The following is a 12290-nucleotide window of genomic DNA, read 5'->3' as shown; positions in this document are numbered from 1 at the left end:
GGGAGGGAGGGAGGAAAGTTTCCTCTAGAGTAGAGTGATGAGACAAGGAACAAGACCAGAACAACAGTTGAGGATGCTCAAAGCAAATTTAATTCAGATGGAGCAGGAGGAGGGTCTATTTCAGGACAGCCTCTTGAGGGAACATGAGCAAAACAAACTCACTTACTATACGTGTTTGTTTGCTTGTTGCCTAGGCCTCCAGATATTTTGAGGAGCTTCATGAATTAGGATAGGCACTTACAAAACTAAGCAAACAGAATAATGTTTTCTTAGGAAAACAAAGAAAGTAAATATAATCTTAGGTGGTTAGGTGGTTCAGCAATGAAGAATATTTATATAATCACAGTCATAAAGGCTAAATATTGATTCAACCAATGGGGAATTGATTGATTCAATCGCTGTGTAATGGGGAATTAAGAGGCAGGAAACATATGTATGGTGAACGATATAAGAAATCACAGTCCTCATGTAACATATTTGGAAACTAATAGATAGTGCTCCAGATTGAAAATTTAAGAAAAAGCATAATTGCAACATTATTTTGAAAAATAATTATATTAATACCTAAATATTAGCATATATATATATATATATATATATATATATATATATATATATATATATATAACATAGCTAATAACAGTTGAAAGTTCTTGCCTCTAGGAGATGCAGCTTAGGAGTAGTGGAAGGAGCCCAAGGGCTTCCCACTACTTAAAGCCCTATAGCACATCATGACTTATTAAGACATTTACATATGCTAATTACATGAAGTTAAATTTAATTGAGAAAAGCATGGAGAGATAATTTAAACTTCTTAAAGCATAATGCTAACACTGAAATAATTTTGAAAATTTTTCCCTTACCAAAACTACCCATATGTTTTACCAAAACTCAAGAAAATGGGAACTCATATTTCAGAAACTAATCAGAAAATGCATCGTGTGTGTGTGTGTGTGTGTGTGCTTAAATAATGTTTCATTAAAGTGAATTCTTTGAATAATAAATTCTGTAAATTTGTTTTGTAGGTATCAGGACTATCTGGCTGGATAGGAAATCAATTATCTCCTTTAGGTTCATTACCAGTTTGGCTAATAATTCTGATATCTTCTTTGATTGTCACATCTTTGACAGAGGTAGCCAGCAACCCAGCTACCATTACCATTCTGTTACCAATATTATCTCCTTTGGTAAGTATTACATTTATATTATTTTCCTCTAGAGTAGGTTTGGATGTTGTTATTTTGACTGTAAGTTCTCATCCTGTGCTATGGAGTTTCTTTTGGCCCAAATGGGCCTTTTGTAAGCAACTCATATGGTCTTTGTATAAGGTGACCTGTGCTCAAGGGATCTCTGTTTCACATTTAGGTAGCATCATATTTAGTAAACAATTTACCTTCACTATGTCTGGGTTTTTGTTTTGTTTTCATTTGCAGATAAATTAATACATTCTGGATCTATTGCAGCTATAAGATGACCCAGTATTTTCTGGCACTTGAAATATTTCTTTCCAGAATAGTGTTCCTACATTTCTGAGAAGGGCTTCCTATAGGAGATGTATGAATGGATGAGAAGTTAACCTTGAGGCTTAAATGTCTTAGATGATTCTTTGCTGCCAAGGAAATAAGTAAGACAGATTTGCTAAGAGAGGAGGAAAGACTTCCTCTTCCATGTTCCATAGCAATTACAAGATTTAGCTTTGAGTGAAATCTTTTTCTGATTCAGGTGGGTTATTTTGGTGAAAAGAAAATACTTTAGGAATCATTTTAAAGAAATGATGGTCTCTCTGAAAATACTTTCTAGCCATTCTACAGAGTTATTTTGCTCAGATCTTTGAGATGCTGCTTCAAATTAGAAAATAAAACACAGATTGTTTATCAGTTGCTCATTGGCAAGAAATCGAGGGCAAAATGTTGTCTCAGCTTTCTACTTTCTATTTTTATTTAATGAAATGAAGCAGTTAGAAGATTACGTGATGAGTTCCAGATAATAACAACTCTCTTATTCAGTAATGATCACTAAGGATTTTATATTTGTCACAGAAGTGACAAAGTTAGTATAGTTCATTGACAGTGTCTAGAGGTACAGGCACTGGATCTTCTGGTCTCTTACTTGACAGCAACATGCTTGACAATTTCTTTTAGTGTCTTTGGCCTTAGTGAAATCATCTGTTATTTTGAGCTATACTATGTTATTCTAAAATGCTTAAGTATGTTCAACGATATTGTGTTATATAGCATGTGTGTATAGAATACTAGTTATGTAATAAATAAATTGATAGTTTCCAAAATAAGTGATACTTTACTTTCTAAATGAATTGTAACATGAAGTTTTAAATACAGAACAATAATGATATAAATAAGTTACTTTCTCTTAAATGCTCTGAAACATTATAAATAATGAATAATTTTGTGGTATTAGGTTTGATCCTGATTCTCAGAAAGGAGGTTACAATAAGTTTGTTCAGTCTCATGTTTGGTGTCTGCCCTCAGCATTTTAATTCACCTCTCTGTTTTTCTTTTACGACAGGCTGAAGCCATTCATGTGAACCCTCTTCAAATTTTGCTGCCTTCTACACTCTGTACCTCATTTGCATTTCTTCTGCCAGTTGCAAATCCACCCAATGCTATTGTTTTTTCATATGGCCACCTGAAAGTCATTGACATGGTAAGTCAGCAGCTAAAACGATACTGTAACCCAACACACCCCTCCACCCGACGGCTGAATATCTGCTAGCCTTGACATCTAACCAACCACTGAGAAAAGCAGAGTTCGAAGTCTATGTCTGAAAGTGTGAGAATTAATTTTTTTTAAAGTGGACATGCCATTAGAGTTTACGGTCACAAATAGAGATGTGGAATGCACACGCACTGGTCTGGAAAAGGAAAAGAGCACAGAATTTCTTAATACAACTTCTTAACCATATGTCAAGTAAAGCAAGTGAAGAAACGGGATTGATAGAATCAAACAACAATCAAAACAACACTATAGCTTTCTATCACAAGTATTTATAAAACATTTGCAATATTAATACACTGTCCAGTGCCTAAGATAAGAGTATCTCTTTTTTTATTCTAACACCTGCTTGTGTAGGGTCTCTGTGAGAAATAAAGGCAAATTTATGTGATAGAACTCACATCGTATTTCCAAATACAAAAATAATGGTAGCTGAGAAATAATTTAAGAATATTCTATTCTTCACCCAATCTCAACGATTTCCAAACCAACCCAAAGAAGGATATAATCAAAATCAATTCCATGTTTATTACACAAATGAAATTATAAGGATACTTCTTGGTCCTTCCTCCCACCCAGATAGCCATCTCTGCATCCTAGAAAAATAAGACTTCTGGAAATATTTCTGTGTAAAAGGCACATAACAACTTGTGGAAAATAGAATATATTTAATATAAAATATGGCATACATGTATATGTGTGTGTATGTAAACACAACAGACTTATGTAATAATGAGTGGCTTGAATGGACAGAGAAAAGAATCTCTGTAGTAATCATGCTAAATATTTCCATTTTGCTTTGGAAGCCCATGTTTTAATGCAGAGAATTCATGAGTATCCACATATTCTCTGGGAGCAGGCAAACAATCACTATTTTAGGTTTCATAGGCCATAGTCTCTGTCATAAATACCCTCATCCACCATTATATATATGCGTGTGTGTGTGTGTGTGTGTATTTCCAAGGATAACATATAAACAAATGAGAAAGTTTGTCATCTGGGTCTAAAAATTGGTATAACAAAAGCAAATTAAGGTAGCTAATTTCTAATATTTAAAAATACAATTTTGAGATAGTTCAATGGACACTAGAATTACTATGTAAGAGTTTTGAAAATAGGATAATTAAGAAAGAGGACTAGAGATGACAGCTATAAACTTTCAATTAAAAAGTATTTGCATGGGAAACCAATAATGGTAAGTGACCCCACAAAATACAGTTATCCCATGGTATCATCTAACTTGTAACTTAGCTTACAAGGGCAGATTGACTTACATATATTCCAAAAAATAAACCTCTCTGATGTTGTCAAAATGATAGTTAGAAACAGATTCTCATTTGACAGTAGAGTCATTGGTATTAGAGAATATTTCTAGTTTGATGATAATCATAGCCTATACAGGTCATTAAGGGTGCATGTAAATCAGATTTATGCTTTGTGTGATACTCTTCGGAAACTTTTGTAAAATTTCTCTCTGGGAGACTGACATTTATTGCTTTTCCCTGTTCAAGGTTAAAGCTGGACTTGGAGTAAATATTTTGGGCGTCGCTGTGGTGATGCTGGGCATATTTACTTGGATTGAACCTATGTTTAACCTCCACGAGTACCCCTCCTGGGCACCTGACTTTGTCAATCAGACCATACCATGACAAACACACAAGAGCTACCAGCTTATGGTGACTTTGGGACTTGCTAAGAATTGACTTACAATGTAACTGTGTATGACTGACACATGTGAATCATCGATACAGCTAGTGCAACTACAGAATATGCCCCACACATGCTCCCTGTCAGCATCATAATACAGAGTCCATATCTTCTGAAATACAATCAAAGAGCATCTACCAGCCTTCATCCAGAAACTGAGGTTGAGATTGCATTGGCAGACCATCTACATGCCCTTTCTCCGTTTAAAAAAAAAAAAAAGATGCCTAAGGATCTTCAAAGAAGTTGGCCATTTGCCACATCTTAAACTTGGAGTTCAGTGTAACATTTCAAACATCAATTTATTATTTGACAATCATCTTATGAAGCTAAAAGCAGAAAATAAAGTATGATACTTGGAAAATCATTTCTATAGTGTTTGTCAAGGGAGTTTGCTAAAGCATCAAGCTATGGTGTAATGTAAAAAGAAGTGTGTATTTATTTATTGAAAAGTCTAACTACATTATTAATAAGGTATAGACAGGCTGAGTTTAAATTACAATAGTTACATGTTTCAAAGTTCATGAATCTGTTTGATAGTAAAAAATTTATAATGATTAATTTCTACTTGTTCAAATAAACAGGCTAATATTTATGCTTCTATGAGTCCTATACTGAGCAATGCATTTTGAAGAGCTACGAATAAATAAGTTATGATTTGTAGTATTTTTATAATACAGTTAGAAAAGCTATGCATTAAAGTTGTTAACACATTGAGGTAATGTATAACATTTTGGATCGTTAGATCTGAATCACAGTCCTTTGGGAGTAAATCTTTCCTTTAGTCTAACATAGAAAAAATAAATAAAGCCTCTGGTTTTACTAACCCTTAATTGACATAAAGATTACAAATTTTGAAGATCATATCGAGAAGCATGCTTATTTCTGTCTAGAACCATGAGAACAGGAACCTGAAGCCACATCTGTTTTAGACACCTCTCCATTTGGGTTAGCAGATGTCCAGAAAGTAGCCATGACAGGATAACATCATAAAATGTTTAAAATCTCTTCTTCATATCATTCCTTTCACTTTATTCTAATTGAATTTTTTTTTTACTTTAAAACATATTTGTTTTAGAAAACCATATAATATAAGGAAAATGAGACATAATTTAAAAACATTACAGTATACAGATAAAAAAGTCACAGAATTCCATTGTATCAATAGTGTAATGAGATAAAAGTAAAATGTACAATGAAAAATTACAATGACTTATTTGACAAATAAGAAAAACTATTTATGATCATAGGAAAAAGAAAGCCGATCTCTGGACGGACAGACAGACAGACAGACAGACAGACAATAATATAGAAAGAAGACAAAGATCTTTGGTGTCCCAAAGTTGGACTAACCAAAATGAAATTAATGAAATCCAAATAATCTTACAAAAAGACTAAGATGTTAGAACATAAAACTTTCATGCTAAAATGATATGGATGACAAAAATATGACTATGCTTTTTAATTCTCATAAGCTTGTTCCTTGATGTTAGAGACCTAGTTTGGAAATTTTTCTGAATGACATTATTTATATACTTATTCTTAAAATTAAGTATGAAGAACATTCTAAATAAGATATCTCTTTTTTCATTAGCTTTTAAATAACATTTTTATTATTTGAAACAATTTTTAAATTTAAATATATTTTGATCAAGTTCTTCCCTTCTAGATCCTCTCCCCTGCCTACCAACCCAACTTTTAGTTCTTTCTCAAGAAATAAACAAAAGCAGAATACAACAAAAGTCCCCCAAAACTAAGAAAAGAAAATATAATAACCCCAAAGAAGAAAAACAAAAATGCAAAGAAAAAACCTGCCAAGCTATCCAAACAGAACACACATAAAAACTGTGTCAGTCAATATCTCTTGAACATGAGGCCTGCTCTGGAGTGCTTGATATACTCAGATATACCCAGTGTCCCTCCACTGGAGAAAACTAATTATCCCTCTCCTAGAAGGTATAAGTGACAGTTTAGTTGTTAATCATAACCCTAGTGGCTAAGATTTCATTCATTCATCCATTCATTCATTCGTTCATTCATTTGGGATTCTTTTGAAAACAACAAAGACAGAAGAATCAAAGACCCACTTTTTTTTGCACACTCAGGAACCCATAAATACACTAAACTGGAAGACATAATTTATTTATATACAGAAGACCTAGTGAAAACCTGTGCAAGCCCTGTGCATGCTGCTTCAGTCTATGTGAGTGTATATAGCTTTGATCTTGTTGATTTAGAGGAAGTTGTTTTCTTGGTGTTCTGCCTTCCCTCTGGCACCTATTGTTTGCTCTCTCATGGAGTGCCCTGAGCTCTGAGGGGAAGAAATTAATAGAGACACCCTACATAGGGCTGAATATTCCAAGGTCTCTCACTCTCTGTATTATTTCTGGCTGTGGGTCTCTATATTTGTTCCCATCTGCTCCAGGAGGAACCTTCTGTGGTTCCTCCAGACGGCCGAGCAAGGCTCTGATCCATGAATATAGCAGAATGTCATTAGGAATCATTTTATCACTACTTTCTGTTTCTCATTTTAGACAAGTAGTATTTGGTTTTATTCCAGGTCCCTGGGCTATCTAGTCTCAGGTTCTTGGTCACTCAGGCAGTGTCCAGTATTTCTTCTATAGTAATGTACAATGAAGTGTTATCTTCACTCCCTGTGGTTAGTAATCAATGAAAACTTATTCATCTTTTCAAGCAAAAAGTTTTTCTTTTAAATCTTAAAATATAGTATTGCTGATTCGTGAAAATCATCTGTGTTCATTTAACTTATTTGTTCCTTTATTCTTTTCTCTATTATATGTCATATTCTTATTCATAATCTGGAATATGAATTACATTTTTCTCTCTTCTAGTTTATCACAGCCAAATTACATTATATGATATGTACATTTTTTATTATGAAAAACTTAAAATGACTTTTCAGATTATCATGAACCTTTTGGTCTCAAGAAAATGATATCCATACTTCAGCTTGAATAATTTTAATGTATTACTTCCAGCAGCTGCCATCTGAGAACAAGAATAGTAATACTTTGCCTGAAATTGTTTAATTGAGCCATCCTGTTTCCTTGCCACATCTTTATGTTTGGCTGATGGATCAGAACTGACTGATTCATTTCACATTAATCCCCTTTACATCAGAGCCCTCAAGTTTTTTAAAGCTGAGGATTTCATGCTGTCTTTGAAATTTTAGGCACTCATAAACACTTAATCAAACACATCTTTTTCCTCCCACTCTTTAGAGGATAGTATATTTGCTATTATTCTGAGCATTACTTAAAGGTTAAGTAGAAATTGTTGTCACTTTAAATTCCAGTATCTTATGGTGAGATTTCATCTGGATAACAATAGCAGTTATTCTAACTATCCTTTCACTCTTCAGGCAAACACTGTGAAGGCTCCACTGGCATATGTATGTCCTTCATTTGTCCCAACTGCTGATGTACCCTGCTGTATTTCTAAGATCCAGATTTTCCTCTAATACGTGTGCTGTCTTCCCATACTTGGTTTCCTTGTCTCTTTTTTCAGCCTTAGAAGTGGAGACATTGACTTTCAACAAATGCTAATTAACATTATTGCAGCCAGATGACAAAACAGTATCATGGCATGTTGTTTGTGTTTTGACATGATTTCAACATGTGAAATATTGTTGCATATACTTCATTATTTCTGCTGCAGCTAATCATTTGGTAAGAACCTTTGTGATAACTGGTCGAAGAGCAGAAAAGACATGACTATGGAGTGCTTGGTTATATCACATTCCTTCATCCCAAGCTCAGGGAACATCACTGAATAGAGGGTAGAAAGAGTGTAAAAACCAGAGATTTGGGAGGACTACTGTTGACTAGATCAAGCCATTCAACTTTTTAACATCTTTCTGCTAGATCCTACCCCTAGCTGAAGATGTATTAACAGTTAAGGCTCTCTCAAGGAAGGAGAGTTTTTGTTTTTGTTTTGGCAGTGTCAACCAGGGTGGATTGCCCATTGCTCTAGAGGATTCCATACCCATTCAAATAGAACAATATTGATTTGGACTTAGTGAAAAGAAGAAGGAGGAGGAGGAGGAGGAGGAGGAGGAGGAGGAGGAGGAGGAGAAGGAGAAGAAGAAGAGAGAAGGAGGAGGTGGAGGAGGAAGGGGAGGAGGAAGAGGAGGTGGAGGAGGAAGAGGAGGGGCAGGAGGAGGAGGAGGAGGAGGATGAGGAGGAGGAGGAGGAGGAGGAGGAGGAGGATAGAAGAAAAGGAAGAGAAGAGGGCAGGGAAGGGGCCAGAGCAGGGGAAGAAGTGAAATTAATTTGGAAGCAGACTATGAATAGTAGGATCTAGGAAGGTTGGAGGTGAATAATGACTGATTGTGATAAAAATATATTGTATACAAGTTTCTTAAAGAATAAAAATACTGTGCCAATAAAAAAAAAACCTTTATAATGAGTATTGGTTTCTTAGATGAAGGACTATTATGTGTACTTGAGTATGTAGATTTTACCAAATTAAATGTATTTTTTTTCACTTTTTTTTTTTTTGGTAGGAGGTGGATGCTAGGAATGAAACAGTAAAACCAAGAGAAATGAGCCAATTTTACTAGTGGAGCACAGCCTAAAAAAGAAAAACAGTTAAAACTGTTATCCAGAGAAGCACTAGTCATCTCAACACCAAAACAAAACACTTTAATTCAGCAAAAATGTTCTAGCTACATTCCAGGAATGCAAATATCAAAAGCATAGTCATCTTCGTGGAGGTAACCCACATTAACTGAGCTGTCACTAGAAATATCAAACAGACAGAAATTAGAAGTGTTCTCAAAATATGAGAACTTTCAGTAGTCTTACAAGCCTTAAGCTACCCCTGTCTCTCTGCCATCCCAGCAAAGAGTAACAAGTGCACAAGACCACGCCCAACTTTTCACATGGGTGCTAGGGGTTTGAACTCATGCTTCTACAACAAGTGCTCTTAATTGCTAATCCATTTTTCCAGCTCCATTTTGTGTGATGCTTTAATAAAAACTGACAAATTCCACCAAGATGGAAGTAATGCCTTTGACCTAACACTAGCAAAATAAATGGAATCCAAATGACAAAGGGTTCAAATATTCTAATTGTTAAATACAGGCTGTAAAATCATGAGGACTAACATCTGAACACAGAGAAGAGAGTTCTGGAAACAGTGCAAAAATGGTAAGCATGACACTAACAATATCCCCTTATGATTTCAGTACCTAGAAGTTCAAGGAAACATTAATACAGTTCATTGATGTGAAGGAATTTTGAAGATGGATCTTGTTAAATTGTGAGCTTAAATGAGAAGCTGATTTTAAAACAGAGAGATCAGGACAGATTATTCAAATTATTCAAGTGTGTCCTGGGAAATTGCATCAGATCTTAAAGGCAGAGTGGGGGGATGGAAGTCAGAATGAGAAAGACTCAACCCATGCTTGATTATTGGGCAGTAAGCTGACCCCAAGCCAAGTAGTTCAGGCAGTTTAGGGAGGCTAAGGTTTTTTTGCAACTGAAATCTCAACTAGGAAAAAGAGTCTCGCTGGGCGGTGTTGGCACACGCCTTTAATCCCCGCACTTGGGAGGCAGAGGCAGGTGGATTTCTGAGTTTGAGGCGGGCCTGGTCTACAGAGTTCCAGGACAGCCAGAGCTGCACAGAGAAACCCTGTCTCGAAAAACCAAAAAAAAAAATAAAAGGCATGTGCCAACACCGACAAAAGAGAAAAAAAAAAGAAAGAAAGAAAGAAAGAAAAGGAAACAAAAAGAGTCTCTGCCCTACAGCTATGTGGAACTGAATTCTGCCAGCAGTCAGAGGGTATGACCCTCAGAGCACCTATGAGTGTTACTGATGCAGCCCTGAGAAAACTATGAGTTTATCCCTGAAGATTTTGTTTTGGCCATCAATTCCACAGAACTTCCAATTATGATGGGTGTCATTTTTAGCCACTAAATTCATATTAAAGTGTTATGGTAACAAAAGAGAACAAATACAACAAGCAGCATGAGACTGTAAACCATGGCCACAGAGAGAAAAAAAATAGAAATTTTAGAAATAGGAAATATCACAACATTAAAGACTTAAGAGGTTAAGTAACACATTTTACAAACCAGAAGTATGAACTGGAAGGCAAGCTCAAAAACTGTAAAATGTATAGCACAGGGATTAAAAAATGGAACGCTCTGAAAGGGAGATTTATTAGTTGCTGATTGCTGGGACAAAAACATGTCAAAAACGACTTAAGGAAAGTTTATTTTGACTCAGGTTGAAGGTGCAATCCATCTTGGAGGGGAAGGCATGGCGGCTGGACCACAAGACAGCTGATTGCATTGCATGCTCAGTCAGAAAGCTCAGAGAAATGAATGGTGGTGCTCAGCTCACGCTTTCCTTATTATTAAGTTTAGGATTCTGGTCCATGAGACAGTTCTAACTATATTCATAGTGAGTCCCTTCTCTTCAGTTAAACCTTTTTCAAAATATTTATAGACATACCCAGTGATATGTTTCCGAACAATTCTAAATCTCGCTAAGTAAATGAAGATGATTGGTGGCCATAGGGAGTTAGGAAAAATTAAAATAATTAAAATAAGGTGCATACCTGTCATCAGAATTGGAGTAGATAATACAAGAGAGCTCAGACCCAGTGGCACAAGACTTAGCACATCAGGGGCTAAAATGGGAAGAATAGGAGTTTAAGACCAGATTGTGCTATCTAGTGAACCCTAGTTTAAAAGGAGTGGTAGACTGGGACTATGATTCAATGGTAGAGTGTTTTCAAAGCATGCAGAAGATTTGAAACAAAGAACTATCAACCCAGAATTATATATCTCAAGAATATATATATTTTAAGGATGAAAGACAAAGAGAGATTTCAAGCTTCATCATGCAATGTTCACTAAAGTTCTTCTAATAGCTGTATCAAGAAGAAAAAATTAGAAGAATCATATATGACTTAATGAGGAATGGTAAGTAAAAGGTTGACAAACATCTATGTAAAGAAATTAATCTAAAAAGCCTGAAATGTAAAATGTACAAGTTCAAAGGCCAGTGATTGCTCTAATTGCTGCTTTCTTCAGAGGGTAGTAATAATATTGGTAGTTGTTCATTTAAATGCTAGCACATTTAAGAAAGCTATGATAGTCTGAGGAGGTGACTCAGTGACTGGTGGCTTAAATTAAAAATGTCTCCCATAGGCTCAGGAATTTGAATTCTTAGTCCCCAGTTGTTGGTGTTATTTGGGGAGTCTGTGGGAGTCTATGGCCAAGCAGCACACTGTTGATCTATATGTTCATACACCAGGGAATAGTGAAAGAAAGGCTGCAGGGTCATCTGAGCTTCTTCTTTACTGGAATTAGAACATACTTCTTTGATATCCAATGTAGATTGGAGACCAGCATCTCCTGAGGAATCCCCTGGAACTTCAGCACCAGATTGCAAGTGCTAAGACATCCAGAACTGTGGACTGAACAGCTACAGGATTCTTGGCCTGTCTAATGGGAGACTACCTCTGTTGAACTATCTATTCCAGATCACACCCTAGAAGCCTTTCTAATAAATCCCCCTCTTTTGTATTTTATATTTTCATTCTACTGCTTTTGTTCCTTTGGAGAACCATGACTAATAGAAAAAGGAATTTTGACATAGGAAGGTAGATGCTATATGTCTATTTCAAGGAGAGAATTTTGTTCCCATGTGCACACACGGGCACACACACAAACTCATAAGCAAAAGTCTAATACGACAAAGAACACCCAAACTAAGCCCATCTCTAACTCCTCCTGCTACTACTCCCTGAGTTTCCGGCCCTTTTTTTTTTATTATCTATCTATCTATCTATCTATCTATCTATCTATCTATCTATCTAT

The 12290-nt window shown here is 35.5% G+C and overlaps 1 protein-coding gene across 1 annotated transcript in view; it reads left to right on the top strand.

Moving 5' to 3' along the window:
• The window catches only part of Slc13a1 (solute carrier family 13 member 1), a 71053-nt gene extending 66010 nt beyond the window's left edge, over positions 1–5043 (top strand). The window contains exons 13-15 of the mRNA XM_028762650.1: positions 1026–1187; positions 2527–2664; positions 4245–5043. Of these exons, the coding sequence (XP_028618483.1) occupies positions 1026–1187; positions 2527–2664; positions 4245–4382 (438 nt within the window). The 3' untranslated portion in view covers positions 4383–5043. The remainder of the gene's footprint in view (positions 1–1025; positions 1188–2526; positions 2665–4244) is intronic.
• Positions 5044–12290: the final 7247 nt, after the last annotated feature.

Source organism: Grammomys surdaster, unplaced genomic scaffold (assembly GCF_004785775.1).
Source record: "Grammomys surdaster isolate TR1022 unplaced genomic scaffold, NIH_TR_1.0 134, whole genome shotgun sequence".
Classification (NCBI taxonomy): domain Eukaryota; kingdom Metazoa; phylum Chordata; class Mammalia; order Rodentia; family Muridae; genus Grammomys; species Grammomys surdaster.
Note: the sequence above shows the minus strand (reverse complement) of the source record. Positions and strands in the feature narration are given on the sequence as shown.